At 54.8% G+C, this 14,962-nt stretch overlaps 3 protein-coding genes across 3 annotated transcripts; 2 read left to right on the top strand and 1 right to left on the bottom strand.

Annotated features, from left to right (window-relative positions):
- The first annotated feature begins 1,136 nt into the window (after positions 1 to 1,136).
- Positions 1,137 to 7,862, top strand: LOC106891294 (bromodomain-containing protein 8-like). Its single transcript, XM_014947745.1, has 6 exons — positions 1,137 to 1,208; positions 3,049 to 3,318; positions 5,225 to 5,370; positions 6,083 to 6,169; positions 6,605 to 6,673; positions 7,628 to 7,862. Exons 1-6 carry the CDS (start codon positions 1,137 to 1,139, stop codon positions 7,860 to 7,862), a joined length of 879 nt encoding a protein of 292 aa, XP_014803231.1.
- A 623-nt stretch (positions 7,863 to 8,485) lies between these two features.
- On the top strand, positions 8,486 to 10,695 carry NHP2 (NHP2 ribonucleoprotein). The gene is made up of 4 exons (XM_014947808.1): positions 8,486 to 8,682; positions 8,759 to 8,828; positions 8,916 to 9,021; positions 10,455 to 10,695. The coding sequence occupies exons 1-4, from the start codon at positions 8,532 to 8,534 to the stop codon at positions 10,578 to 10,580; spliced, it is 453 nt and encodes a 150-aa protein (XP_014803294.1). The 5' UTR covers positions 8,486 to 8,531; the 3' UTR covers positions 10,581 to 10,695.
- Positions 10,696 to 11,528: 833 nt separating this feature from the next.
- On the bottom strand, positions 11,529 to 14,846 carry N4BP3 (NEDD4 binding protein 3). Its single transcript, XM_014947795.1, has 5 exons — positions 14,826 to 14,846; positions 14,272 to 14,715; positions 13,510 to 14,064; positions 13,037 to 13,294; positions 11,529 to 12,818 (listed from the first exon to the last, which is right to left on the bottom strand). Exons 2-5 carry the CDS (start codon positions 14,683 to 14,685, stop codon positions 12,246 to 12,248), a joined length of 1,800 nt encoding a protein of 599 aa, XP_014803281.1. The 5' UTR covers positions 14,686 to 14,715; positions 14,826 to 14,846; the 3' UTR covers positions 11,529 to 12,245.
- Positions 14,847 to 14,962: the final 116 nt, after the last annotated feature.

A 14,962-nucleotide genomic window follows, 5' to 3' on the forward strand; every position in this document is an offset into this window, starting at 1 on the left:
ATTTGATGCGAGAAATGTAGAATCCTTTCGTTTGCTTGCTGGTTAATTCTGCTTCACTACTGAAATTGGGAACAAATGTCTAATTTGAATTTTTATGGCCTCAGTTTCCAGAGATGACAGGTTGTTAAGTCCACAGCACAAGGTTACAGGTTTCTTTCAGTTTCTGGTATTTTATGGAATAATTTAAGTTGGAAGGGACCTCTGAGCATTTATCTAGTCCAACCTGCTGCTCAAAGCAGGGCCAGCTTCAAAGGTAGATTGGATTCCTTGGAACCTTGTCTCGTCAAGTGTTGAAAATCAAGGATGGAAATTCCCTCACCCCTCTGACAACTTGTTTCAGTGCTTGCCCACCCTCATGGAGTAAATATTTGTGTCCAGGCTGAATTTCCTTTGGTGCATTTCCTTAGTCATCACTGCCTCCTCTCCTTTCGCTGTCGGTCACTGAGAAGAATGGTTTGGTCTCCTCTCTGACACCTCTGCCCCGACTGTGTCCATGTTGAAAAAGAGGTTGAATCATGTGGGAGGACTTCTGTCATGCCTGCTAGTAACTTGCTTTTGCATTGCTGTTCATTCTACCTTTGATTTCTTCTCTTAACTAGGTATTTTTCCCTCAACGAGCCTTTTCTCTTGTCCCATGACATTTTAATAGCCTTTAACGATGTTTAAGACGTTTAAAAATCTGAGAGATTATTTTCCTCCACAGAGCCCCATTGCCTTTTTCCCAATTCATCACCTCATGCTCTGACTACTAATTCTGTTCTTCCTAACACTTTGTTCTGATCTGTCTAGTGCAGAGCTCAGGCTTACTGTGCTGCATCTCCCAACATCCACCCTTCACAGATAGACGGAACAATTGCATCTTTCTGTTTTTCTTGTGCTGTGGGTAACTTAAATGACAGGTTACACAACATAGGTTTGGTCACATTATACTTAAGCTTCTTTAGGACTCACGAGTGAATCCCAACTGGTTTTAAGGTCTCCTTCAAATTGTTCTAAAACCTCCCCTGTTGACATTTTAATTAGAAACAGTCTTTCAGGCCAATCCCAAGAGAAAAGTCTCGTGTGATCTCCTCTGTGGCAACTGCTAATAATGATGATTAATTTGGTTTTTCCAACTGGCCCTATTTTCCGCTGAGATGTTTGGCACTGATCATGCGTCATCCCCCCTGATCATCTGGCAGCTCTCTGCTTCTGATGTTTTTGATGAGGTTTGTTGTTGTTATTTGCTTTTATGTCTTTAGCAAATTGTTCTTCATTTTTTTCCTTTTTTTTTTCCTACTTTTTTGTGGATTCTACATTTCATTTACTAGAGTTCCGTCTTTTATCATTTTTCTTGTTTTGACATGTAAGTTCCTTTTAAAGGCCGTCTTTTTTCTTTCTAACAGCTTTTTCTCATATCATCGAGGGTTGCGCAGAGGTGTCTGATCTCTGCAAAGTGAACTAAAACTTTCCAATTTGATAATGATTCCTTGCTGGTGACTTACATAGCCGACATAATTAAGAACTGTCAGGCAGTTCTTAATTAATAGTTGAAGTCTGTATCTTTCTGTCCCTTATTTTTTGTACAGAATTGATATGGAACTAAGCAGTCTGTAATTATTTCACTCATCCCGCTTGTCTTGCACTAACACTGCTGTTCCACTTTCTGTCATCCTGAGTTTTCCAAGATTTAGCAAAATGGAACATAAGGCCAAAGATCTTCTTAATTGATGCTTATGCCCAAGTTCCCTGGGCTTCCTGATTTTAAAATGCTTATCCCTGTCCACGGGCGTGCAGCAGGATGATCAGAAGTGATTGGATTACCCTAGGCTAAGGCTTTTCTGTTCTGCAGCTGAGCTGCGGTGGCTGGTTCTGTGTGTGCAGCCAGCTCTGCCCATGGCGCAGCAAAGCGCTCCAGGCACGGGGTTACTCTTCCAATGAAATCACAGTTTGCCCAACTCCTTCAGCTGGAAGCTGAGAGAAGGTAATGTTATCTCTTACCTCATCAAATTTTATCTGCTTTCCCTGAAGTTAGCTTTGACAGAGGTTTCAGAAGTACAACCTTTCAGATCCTAGCTCTGCTTGCAAGTTCATAAAGTAAGCGAAAGTGTTTTCTTTTCCCAAACCCAACGGATTCGTTATTTCTCCAAGTTATGCACCGTAAGCTGTATTTGTAGCTGTGCTAGCAGTCCTGAGAATGCAAAAGGAAATCAGTGAGAAATGTGCTTGTTCAAAACTCTGGAAAAATTAGGTTGTACATAATTAACTGAAAACTCTACAGACACTGCTAATTAATGCATAGAATTCTCCATAGGTACAGCATCCAGGCAGCTGAGTTCAATGGTGAGATGGAGATTTTTCTAACAACCTTTACTGTTGTTACAGTGACTCTGCAATTCCTCTGACTTAGAGAAATCATAGTGGCCTCACACAGTAGTAGACTCGTGAACAGAGATTAAATGAATGGTTTTTTCCTTCTTAAGAGAACGCTAACTTATATTTTCTGAAATTTGTAGAACTCTGCCCTGTCGAGTGTGTGGCTGTGCATGGTTATAATTCTTCTGGTTCGGGTATACAAGGTATCACCATCCAGCTAAATCATATCTGTCACTTTCAAAATGAAGTGTCTGTATAAACAGTTCTCAAGGGGCAGCAAAGGGAATTTCAGTGAGTTGTCCTTGGACTCACTAGTTCACAACTGTCAGCAGCTCAGGAGCCTGGCATGGCTTGGTTTGAGCTTGCTGATGGATGCCTTCAGCACCTTAAACATGTAGCATCCAGCAAAGCCACATGCTCCTAATCAGCTTAGCATCCTCCGAGCACAGTAACCCACCAATCCCTGGACAGGGGGAGAGCACAGCAAAAGCAGCAGAAAACCTGAAATTCAGTTGCTCTGAAATGGCAGTTTGTGTTGCAGAGCTGTGAGGGGTGGGCTCAGGTGTAGGCTGCTCTCCTCACAGAGTCCTTCCCCTGCTCTGCCTCTCTGAGTATGTCAGGAAATTACCTGGGCTTTGCAGTTCTGGATGAGGGTACAAAGAAATTGCTGTCTCTCTCTATGTTTGCTTGCAGGTGGGCCATGCCTGGGGGTGGTGGGAGTCTGAGACAGAGTCTCCCAGCGAGTCAGAGAAGAACAGTGACTTCCAGTCTCTTCTCAGCTGGGATTCAAGCTTGGATCTGGATGTGGGGAGCTGGAGGAATACTGAAGAGCTGGAGGAGAGCAGCCAAGAGGGAGACCATGAGCTGGAGTTCAGTGAGCCTCTCTGGGAGGATGATACTGAAGACTACCAAAAGGCAGAGAGTCCATGTGAAGATGACAGTCTTCTCCAGTTCTTCTCAGAGGTAGGGTTGTTTGGACAGGAAAGTGGGTAGTGTAGTTCAGGCCCTCCTAAAAGATGAAGGTTTTCAGGGCCTCTACACACAGAAACAGCCTCAGGGAGGAGCAGATCCCCTGAGTTCACTTGCTCCCTGTCCCAAACATAGCCCTTCCTCCCATTTAAAACTGGCACCGCAACCAGGCAGCTGCTTTGCAAAAACACAGCTCACCTTAAAGCACAGAGATGTCAGTAAACTGACACTGTAATAATAACACAGGGCTTCATCAGAAGACTTTGCAAGGATTCCTAAAAATGGAAAGGCATTCGTGAGTGAAAGCAAAAATAGCATCTGTGCTGCTTATTTCTTCTTCCTTTTGCCTTCACATTTTGAAGCAGTAAATCTCTGTGTTGCAGATAGCCCAGATGATGGAACCTCTCTGTATTAGCAGCAGAAACTCATCACAGACTTGGAGGGATTACTGTGGCTCTGGGAAGCAGGGTAATGGGGAAGGTGTGAGGTGCCAGGAAAAGACCACAGGAACAACAGTCTCAGGAACAGAGGAAAGTCAACTACACATCCTGGCAGAAGATGAGAAAGAACACTTCGCAGGAAGAGAGGTAGGGAAGAGGTGATCCTAAGAGAGCCTCTGGTCCTGGATGAGAGACGAGAGAGTGAAGAAAATCAGCTCTAGAAGAGATGGGGAAGCCCCAGGTTACGAGGAGAGGCAGGGACATAGAGGAAGAGACAGCAGGAAAGAGAATGCAAAAGAAATGTATGAGGGGAAGGATGTTTTTTATGTATGGGTATGTTATCTTTATGAACAGGAAGCTTGTTATAGATCAAACCCTCAGATTTGAGTTGGAGGAGTTGCTCCTTGGCAGTGTAAAGGTGACTCATGAGAGCTGGCAGTCTGCTCTCAGGTTTAAGGCAAGACTGGAATTCTTGCCTTGTTCTAATTGCTGTGTTATGCAGCACACAGCTTGGCTGGTTTCAGCCCCACGTGGCTATGATAGCAATAACCATCTGCCCCTGGAGACCGTCATGTCTTGGAAGCAGGCATTGTCTAGCCTGGGTTTGCATCAGTCCTGTGTCTAGGGGGACTGTTAGCTCCCACCAGCCTGCAAGGTGTTTCTGGGAGAGGTAACATAGCAGTGGAAGAAGAGTGCCATTTTTCCACACTCACATTTGTTCCCTTGCAAATTTAGACACTGGAGACAGAAATATCTTTCAGGGTTCTCTCATTTCACCTGTTCAGCCAGGACGGTGTTATTCCCAGCAGTTCCCTTGTGGTCCTGCCAGTGGTCAAAGCCAAACACAGCACAGTGTCCACTTCCCTCCCGAGGAATCAGCTCCATGCTTCAGAATTCTCAGGTGCCTCTGCACATAATCCCACTTCTGGACTCCAAAGAGCCTCTCTCTCTGCACCTGTCACTCTCTACATTTTATTGGCAAATCACTACAACAACAGCAACACTCTCCTTCCTGGCTGAGTCTGTTCTCTGTCATATTCATGTAGGAGTTTGTGAGGAAACAACCTTGTTGCACTCTAGGGGATCCTGTTATCTGTGTCTTCAGCTTCAACAAGCCTGAGGCAGTCTTACCTCAGCTCCTGATTGCCCTCTCACATCCGTGACTCTTCCCAGAAAAGCAGACAGACAACACTGAGCACCCATCAGCTCCATAGTGTTTGTGTTAGCCAGAGGTGGCTGTGACCCAAGAGATCCGACCCAGCTGTTACTGGAGTGCTGGGCAGCACAGTGAAGGTCTGAATAAGGTCAAACATCATCCTCTAGAATAACAGGAAGCAAGCTACCTCCCAGCTGAGGCTGCCTGCAGTAAGGGGGTGTGCAGCAGGCTCACTTGTAGATAAAGGATTCAGGGGATGAGCTGATGTTTTAGATGTATCTTCCTTTTCCTCTGTGTTCTTTAGAACAAGACTGGAGAGACACCTGAGGAACTAGCTTTAGGTGAGCTGCACCCACAGGAGATAAGTGATCAGCCCCAGGATCAAGATGATAGTGATAGCACCTCTGCAGACCCCACGCTGGACTCCAGAAGCCCTGGCAACACGCAGCTGTAAGTAGTTTGTTTTCGCTCTGCTCTCTTGCAGGCACAAGTGTATGGCACAGGTCACTTCCAGGAAGGTGAGGTAGCCAAGGAGAACAGGAGGGAAGGAGGAAACTTGTGCTTTGTGGGTCTGCCAGCATTTTGGGGCATTGATCCTAAACTGAAGTGAGAAGACTAGAGATTAAATAAGAGATTAAATGGAAAATACATGTTTCCTTAAGGCAGCTAGGCCTTGTGTGAGCTGGGCATCATGCTTTGTCAGGTAATGTCCCGTCCAGCTCCTAAGAGAGGCATTACTAGCCCCTCTTAGGCAGGTACAGATGTGTCAGCCATATGCTGGCTCTGCCACACGTGTGATCACCTGGGCTACCTTTTGAAGGAAAACCATAGTTTCTTGGCATGAGAAACTGAATAAAAACCACCCCAGTAAAGTTTTGAATTTCAGAGTAGTTTGAGGTTTTCTATTCAACTTGATCTTGCCCTTTAGAGCTGCTTGGCTCGCATCTTGTTTCTGCTTATTGCCAGGCATTTTCCTGCATTCTGGATGTTTAGTTGTGCATTCAGATGCAGAACACTTCCACCGTCTTACCCTGAGAGGCTTTGCATAGCTACAGCAAAGGATCTCTGCACTTCATCCACCTGGATGTGGTGGGTGCAAGCAGAATTCCCACCTCCTACTTTGCCTGGAGTGTGATGATCTGCTGATACATTCCCTCCACAGGGTGCAGCTCAGCTGGGATAACCCCCTGCAGCATTTGCTCTTCAAAAGAACTCTATTGTCCATCTGGAAGATGATAGCCAGTCACAGGTATGTGGGGGCAAAGGGTGGGATTGACACGGCTCCTGAACGTGTCGCCCTGACTTCCAGCTCTTGTGTCACCAGGCCTTGCCCTCCCCTCCACAACAGCCACCACAGGCTGGCTTCTCTCCGTGGCTTTGCTTCTGGCTGTCCTCGCAGCGAGAACAGCTGTGTGCTGCAAAGCTGGAGAGAACATTGCATATTTATTTCCTCTGCTTAATGTGGCAGAGCCCAAATGTTGCTTCCTACACAGCTGGCACAGCCAGCTTTGGCGAGGGGCTCAGCCTCCTCCCATCCCGAGGCGTGCCAGCCAGCGAGTACTGGCTGTTGCTAATGGGCTGTGGCCCTCATGGCCAGCGGGGAGAGGGAAGCACTGGTCCCTCTTGTGATGTTGTCTTTGGCAGAGGGGCGGATAGAGGTCTTTCTTTGTGCTTGTCCTTGTAGATACAGTGGCCCATTCCTGAAAGCAGTGTCAGAGAAACAAGCCCCAGGATACAGGGATGTGGTGAAGAGGTGAGTTTGTGGAGGGAGTCTCACTAGTTGATTTCTCCCTGTTTTTTTCTATCTTTTCTGGTTTCCAAAGGGCCACTGGGAAGGTTTCATTCCTCCTTTTCCAGCACCAGCATCTCCCGCTGATTTCTTTTATTAAAACTCCCTTCCAGGTGATGAGAACCTGGAAGCTCACACGGTGCTGGTAGGAATTGTGCCTGCCCTTTGCTGGCATTGCATGGCCAGCTTACTCCAGGAACAGTCCCAGCAGCTGTAAGCCCTGCCTGAGCAGGGGATTCAGCTTCTGCAGCTCAGCAGCCTCTTCTCCCCGTGCTGGAAGCGTGTGCCTCAGACAATACCCTCTCCTCATCCGCTGCTCACTCCCCAGATGTTTTACTCTCAGCGGAGAAGTGGGTCATACGAATATTTCCCAGAGAGATTAAGGGCATTTTTCAGAGCTGAATCATATTCTATTCTGGTCACAGTTGTCGTCTCTGCAACCATTCATTTTCTCATTCTGTCAAAATAAGGGAAGTAATATTTATTCTCCATCATGTTCCCCTTATCAGCACTGCTATTTTTGCTAGTGGCACCATTCGATTTTTAGGGGTTTTAATAGATACCTATTTTTGTAACTTCTCTTTCTCCACTAAGACCTAGACTGACTTCATGAAGACTAATTACAGGAATCGCTCTGCTTGCCTTCTCAGGAGCTCCACATCAAATTTTTTTTGGAGGTGACTGCTAATGACCTGCCAAGTTGATTGGCTAGAAGGTGTCGCATTGGCTAAACTTACTTGCCTGACTTAAAAGAAAAACATTTCTCACTCCTCCTTTTTGTCCTAAGCAATAAAATTGATTGAAAATAGCTGTGCTTTCAGGGCCATGCTGAAACGAGAATAAGCACGTTCATGCAGAGCCTGAAGAATGCCTGGCTGTGGGTTGCAATTTAGTTCTCCTCCTGTCTATCTTTTGTAGGCCCATGGATTTAACCAGCATAAAGAGAAGACTCTCAAAGGGACACATTCAGTCCATGGTCCAGTTCCAGCGTGACCTCATGCTCATGTTCCAGAACGCGATGATGTACAACAGCTTTAACCACCACATCCACCACATGGCCATGGAGATGCAGGGAGAGGTCCTGGAGCAGCTGCAGATGCTGGGGGAAGCCCTCCTGTGCTCAAGGGAGCAGCTGGGGTGGGACAGAAGGTAAAAGCCAGGCCTGAGGCCTGTTTCTTTTGGAGCAGCGTTGTCTCCCTGCCTCCTGAGGTCTGCTGGAGCCCACGGGAGGTGCTGACACTGCAGCCGTGGCCTTCAGCAGACCCAGTCACCCTCCAGCGATGCCTGCCAGGTTGAAGGGGCGAGGAACAAAGCGGTTTCTAGGAGGGGCATAGGAAGGGAAACCTTCCTCCCTGGGGAGGGTTCCTGGGGATCCAAAAAAGGGGGAGAACAACATCTTGGTGACCAGTTGGGATGAATCTGGGCCCAGCCCTGTGGCGGTGGCTGCCTGGACCCCCGGGCGCTGCAGGAGCGCTCGGTTGCCCGTTGCCGTCCCGAGGTTGAGAGCGGGTCGAGCGCGGCCCCCTCAGGCCGCCGGGGCAGCAAGGCCCCGCTATGCTCCAGCCTGTGCCCGCCGGGGCCGCCCAGCCCTCCGCCCCCCGGTAAAGGCCGGTGTCGAAAGGCTGTCCCCGGGCGGCTGAGGTGGGGCGGAGGGAGGCCGGCGGCGGGAAGGCGTCGCTCGCCATTGGCCGGCGGGATGGGCTGGCAGCCCCTGAGGGAGGTGCCGATTGGCTGGTGGGGAGCTGGCAGCTGTTAGTCCCGCCCCCCTTCGGGCAGCGCGTGGCCCGGAAGCGGAAGCGGCGCGGCGCATGGCGGCGGGGACATGGCGCGGGAGAAACAGCCGGAGGCAGCGGCGGAGGCGGAGGGGACGCCCGAGCGCTCGTACCGAGAGCAGCTCGACTACCTGAACCCCATCGCCCAGCCGCTCGCCTCCCGCAAGCTGACGCGCAAGCTCTACAAGTGTATCAGGAAAGGTCTGGACGGCGCTGAGACCGGGGCGTAGCCGGGGCCAGGCCGGTGCAGCCCCCTCACGCTGTGCTTCTCTTGCAGCGGTCAAGCACAAGCAGATCCGTCGCGGTGTGAAGGAGGTCCAGAAGTTCATCAACAAGGGCGAGAAGGGGTAAGAGCTGCTCCGGCCCCGCTGTTCCCGGCAGGGCTCGGCTCGGCACGGCCCGGTCCAGCCGCTGAGATGTGCTTTCCCCCGCAGGATCACGGTGCTGGCCGGCGACACGCTGCCTATCGATGTGTACTGCCACATCCCTATCATGTGCGAGGACAGGAGCCTCCCCTACGCATACGTCCCTTCCAAATCGGTAAGGGGCTGGGGCGGGGGCCGCGCAGCCGGGAGGCACCAGCCCCCGGTGAGAGGGAACCCCCCCGGTGGCAGCACCCGGCCCGGGCTGTGACAGGAGCCGTCACGGGGAGGTGCAAACCTGGTGCCCGAGTAAAACACCCGGTGCTTGTCTGCTGATAAAGGAGGAGCTGCTGCTCGAGTGTTCAAGCACCATTCAAGGGCTCATATACACACCCCAGCCCTTAACTGCCAGGAGCAGGGTCCCTTCGCGGTGGGTGACCCCAGTGAGCAGAAGGGTGACCCTCCCCACTCCTCACACACTTGCTCTCGGTTGTCCCCCTTCCTCCTTCAGGCTTGGCCCTAGGTTTCCCACAGCAGACTATCGGGTGTCAGATTTTATAAAAATAAGTAATTTAATTGAAAGATACAGCAGCCAGGGCTTGGTGCCTCCAAAAAGGAGGGGCCTCGAATAAAGGGAGGGCAATTAGACCCTTGCAATCACTACACCCTCTGCTAATGTGCTGTTCATGCATCTTGCGGTCCGATGGTGATTTTTGGTCTGGGGTCTTCCAACACTTTACTGGATTCTTTCTCTGTGTGCAGGCAGGCCGGCTGTTGACTGCTCTTACCTTGTTGATTTGCAGTCTCTGCTGAGGGTTGTTGTCTCTGTACCTTCTGGTTTACACTTCTTGTGCACCTGCGCTCACTGGTGGGACACGGGGAACTGAAAAGTCCCAGACGTAGGGAAAACAATTCCAGAACATCAGTGCCTTATCAATGTTTTTCTTGTACTAAAACACAAAACGCAGCGCTGTACCAGCTGCTGGGAGAATCACAGAAAATTAACTCCATGGTGGCCCAAAGGCCTCAGCAAATGTAGCCACTCGTGCGGAGTAGAGCTAAGCAGATAGTATGTCGCACTGTATTACAACCCTAAGTAATTTATTGTAATTAAAACTTAACTTATTTGAGCTAAACAACTAATATCTCAACACCAGGGCTGGGGAATGAGAGGGAGCTGTGGTCGTGGTGTGGACGTGGGAGCAGAGAACCCTGTGTCCCAACCGAGTCCCTGCAGCAGGGTGGGACAGAGGGGACACGTCTGCCCTGTCACCTGTGAGTTGGGACCCAGCTGCTCGCAGAAACGGGACACTGTCCCAGGAGCACTGTCAGTGGGACACCCTCCTTGGCAGGCTGGAGTTTAGTGAGGGGGGGGGTCAGTGTCTTTGGGACGTCACCCCCCGCCACAGGCAGCAATGCAGAGCCTGGCTCTCCACTCTGGGGAGAGCTGGTGGGGCAGGTACCAGCTTGAGGGGCTGGGGGAGACATCTTCCCTGTGTTGGGACCAGGGGATGGGATGTGTTGGCTGGGTGTCAGGCCTCCCCTCCAGGGGTGGTGGGGGACACATGGACCCAGCACCCCCAGCCTCCCCATTTTGCTCTCTTCCCGCAGGACCTGGGAGCCGCCGCCGGCTCGAAGCGCCCAACCTGCGTCATCATGATCAAACCCCACGAGGAGTACCAGGAGACCTACGATGAGTGCCTGGAGGAGGTGGGGGCCCTGCCCTTGCCCCTCTGAAGAGATGGGGACAGAGGTTGGGGGGGCAGTGGCGGGGTCCTTGTCCCCCCACCTCAGCTCTTTGCGGGGACACTGATGGGGTGGGGAGGGGGGTGAGCACTGTGTGGGGTGTATGTGGGTCAATAAAGCTGTTTGTAGGACGCGGTACCCTCTTTTTACCGGGGGGGACCCCGGTGTGGCGGAGCGGGTTGGGGGGTCTGGCAGGGCTGGGGGGGTCTGGCAGGGCTGGGGACCTCCACACCGATAGGGGGCGCCCTATGGGTGGGCGAGAGGGACCACTCCGGCGGGAGGAGGGGGGGGATTTTTCTGCCTCGTGGGGTCTCCGGGCTGGATTAAACCATTGAGGAGAGGAGGGAGGGGAGCGTGAGGCCTGTCCCGGCGGTAGCGCCCCGCAGCCCCCCCGCCCCCGCGGGGCCCAGCCGGTCGCGCAGGCCCCGGCCCAGCTGTGACTCAGCCCGTTGCAATGCCCCGACCGGTTGTACCGCCAGCCCCGGGGGCCGCCTCCCGCCCCGACGCGGCGGCGGCTCCACCGGCAGTGACCCCCTCCGGGGTCGCTGCCGGTGGAGCCGCCGCCGCGTCGGGGCGGGAGGCGGCCGCACAGCAAGGCCTAGGCCGGCCCGCACCCCACCTTGCGTGGCCGAGAGCCCCCGTAGCCCCCCCGCCGCGCTGGAGGAAAGCAAAGACATCGGCCAGAAGGATGAAATCCGAGTTTATTGCAGGAAAGGCCGAGGAGAGCAAGGGGGCCGGGGCCTTCACCCGGTTCTGTTGTTACAGACACGGAGCAGGGCTCCTTCCAGCACCTTCCGCAGCACTGGCCCGGCTCCCCAGCTAACCCTCACCCAGCCTGGGAGGAGGGGGGATGTGGGGACATCTCCCCAGACTGGGGAGCATCCCAGCCCCCCTGCCCACATGCCCCAGTCCTCTTTCCCCCACCCCCACCCCCCATGAAGGCCTCCCGGAGTCACCGGGCTCACATCCCCCACTGCACAAGGCACTTGTCCCTCTCAGCCCAAGGGCTTGGTGCTGGGAAGCTGCCTTAACCACCCTCCATTGCAGAGCAGCCCCAGCACTGGTGACATGGAAAGCCCCAACAGAGGTGCTGGGGCAGCTGCCCCCGCTCCCAGCAGTACCAGCACTTTGTCAGGCTTTCCTCCTCTGCCTTCCCAGTGGCACCAAAACAGACTGGCTCAGGCACAGGGCACCGCTGGCTCCAGGACCCTGCTGACAGGGCAGCCACGGCGAGCAGTAGCTGGAACCTCACAGCAAGACACTGGGGCTGGGGACAGGGCTTGAGCCTCTCCTTAGCAAGATATTAAGTTACTGGATTGTAGGGAATGGGGCGGCAGAGCAGGAGGGACAGGGAATGTCTCACAGAGCGCTTGGCTTCTGCCCTCATGGCAGAAGGCATCACAGAGCAAGCGCTCCTGGAGTCAAGAGCACGGGGCACATGCAAGACCCCCCACCCTGGCACAGATGACCCCCTGGTCTCTAAAGACCCCCCCCAGAAGGGCCTGAAGCGCTGCAAGAAGGAAAAGCTCCCTTGTCGCAATCAGTCCTTCTCCCCAGGGCAGCGCCGAGCGGCCAGTCCTTGTGCAGACCCTGAGATCATCCCGTTGCAGCAGCAACAGACCTTCCCCCTTCACAGTCCCACCAGCATCCCACCGCTCAGATCTTCGAGGACTCCACGCGCTCGATCCACGGAGAGTCTGTCCCGACATCCCTGGGCTCCGACCGCAGCTGCCGCAGCTCCCGCTCCAGCACCTGGCTCCGGTGGTACATCTCCATGTAGCTGGCCTGGAGCTCCCGCTGGTACCGCAGCACCTTCTCCTTCTCCTCCTGCCAGGTTTTTCTCTCCAGCTCAAAGTTCACAGCCTGCAGCTGGCCCTGGCGCCGCTCCCGCAGCAGCTCTGCCCACAGCCACTCCACCTGCCGCTCCAGGGGCTCCGCCGTGTCGCTGTGAAGGCCCCGGCACTTGGAGTCATCAGTTTCGCAGCCGGGGAAGTCCTGGCATGCCGGCATGGGGTCATCGCCCAGAGGGAGCGAGGCACCGGGCTCCGGGGGGCTCTGGAAGGAGTCTGCCAGTTGTGCCAGCTGGGAATCCCTGGCCTGGACCTCCGCCTTGGCCTCCCGCAGCTGCGTCTTCAGGCTGAAGATCTCACCCAGCTTCTGAGCCATCTCCTCCTGGGTGTCCCGGAGCTGTTGCTTCAGCAGGGAGATCTCTGCTGCCTTCTGGCACACCTGCAGGGCACGGGCAAGCAGTGAGGAAGGGTTGGAGGAGCACGACCTCAGGGATGGCAGCACTCCAGATTGTCACCACAGCATCCCTGGGAGACCACGAGCATCCCACCTGGCTCATCCCCTGTGGCCATGAGTGACACCAGAGCAGGGAACCGCGGCCCCCGTCCCGGCTCCACAGCCAGGAGGGTGGCAACAGGGAGGGAAGGAAGGGGACTCACCTCCCACTTGGTCTCCTCCAGCTTGGGGCTGACACGCTCCCCCTGGGACTGCCGGAGCTTGGACTCCTCGCACTGGCACTGCTGCATGCTCAGCTCCTCCTGCAGCCGCTTCTTCTCCTGCTGTGCCTTGTAGAGCTGCAGCTGCAGCGCCCGCTGCCCACGCTGCGCCTGCTGCATCACCTGCTGCAGCCTGGCCATGTACATCTGCTTCAGATCCTCCAGCTCGTCCAGCCACAGCCGCTGCTTGTCCTCAAACGCCTGCCACCACAGGTGGACTCTGGTGAGGGTCTGGGGCAGCCCCAGGGAGGGATCCCAGAAGGTCCCGTGATGTCGGGTCCTCCCGTGCTTGGACATTCCCAGCCCATTGCCCACCACAGCAGGATACCAGCTCCTTCACAGCTCCCTCCACCCAGGCACCGCTGCCCCACGCCCCGGCCCAGGGCACCCAGTGCAGCCCCAGCCCCACGGCTCACCTGCGTGAAGGGGTCTTCGGTCTCACTAAGGCTCCTCTTGAGCTGCCGCAGCTCTCCTCCCGTCTCCTGCAGCCGGTCCTCCAGCTGCTTCACCGCGTCCTCCAGCGAGTAGGTGAACTCATAGGGCGGCGGGGGCTCCCCAGGGCTTTGCAGCCGGCTCAGCGTGGCCATGCTCTTGCAGGACAGAGGTGCCTTCTCGGGGGCCAGGGGGTCCCTGGGGTTCCGGGAGACCCTGTCCAAGGAACCCCCGATGTGGTTGATGTGGCCCATGGAGGCGCTGAACTGGCTCTGGGCAGGCTTGAGGCGGGAGCCGTAGGAGGGGAAGCTCTGGATGGAGTTGTGGCTGGAGTCGGAGGCCTCATCCAGGCTGATGGCGTGGAGCAGGTGGGTGCGGAGCGGGCCGTGCTGCGAGGCCGCCGTGCTGCTCTGCGACAGCAGCGTGTGCAGGCTCCCATTGCTCTTGGACAGCTTCTGCCCCTTGGACGAGGAGAGGCCCTGCATGGAGACCAGCCCCTTCCCAGCCACCGCCTTGAAAGCCGAGGGCCTGATACGGCACTGAAAAACAAGAGCGGCGTCAGGATGAGCCCAACAGCCCCCCAGAGAAGCCCCAAGCCAGGGAAAACCCAATTGCTTCCAGCCCCACATTCCTGGGCATCCCCAAATCCCCATGTTCCATCCCAGACACGGACTGTTCTGCTCCAGCCCCATTCTCTCACAGAGCGGGACATATTTCAGAGCCCAGCATGGCGCCCACAGCCTCACCTTGTCGAAGCGGCCCCTCTCGGGCAGGGAGCTCTTGGAGAAGTCGGCCCCACGGTGATGCTCACGAGAACCTCGCTCTGGGGACCGGTTTTCGCGGTCACTCTCGTAGTCCCGCTTGTAGCAGGCGCCCGACGTCTGGTGCTTCCGCTCCGACCGCGTCTCCTTCTTGGCCCCATGCAGGTAGCCAAAGAGCTCCCGCTGGCTCGGCCCCTTCCGCAGCAAGCCGTCGGGCTGCCGAAGCCCCCGCGAGCCCCCCAGCGGGGCCCGCAGCTCCAGGGGGGACAGATCCTGCTTCTCCACCAGGCTGCCCACGCTGCCCATGCTGCCGACGAGGCCGACGGGCTCCGAGGAGAGGTAGGTGCCGAGGATGCGGGTGTCAGGCTCACAGGTCACAGGACCCTGTGCTGCTGCCATGGAGAATTAGAGAAAAGCCCGGTGCCAGCACTGCTGAAGGAGAGACAAAGTCAGCAACGCCGGGCAGCTAGGACTTGGAACTCCCCCCCACCACCACCACCCTTAGCACCCCCATTTCCCAGCTAATCCCAAGGACCAACCTGGGTCTCTCCAGGTGCTGGGAGAGACCTGCCACGTCCCGAGCAGCTCCCTGGGGAGCTGAGCGGGGTGCCAAGCGTGCAGCATGCACTTGGGCGAGCTGCAGTGGGGCGGGGGCTCCCCCCTTTGCCGTTCCCCC

The sequence above is a fragment of the Calidris pugnax genome, unplaced genomic scaffold, assembly GCF_001431845.1.
Source record: "Calidris pugnax isolate Ruff unplaced genomic scaffold, ASM143184v1 scaffold27, whole genome shotgun sequence".
Classification (NCBI taxonomy): Eukaryota; Metazoa; Chordata; class Aves; order Charadriiformes; family Scolopacidae; genus Calidris; species Calidris pugnax.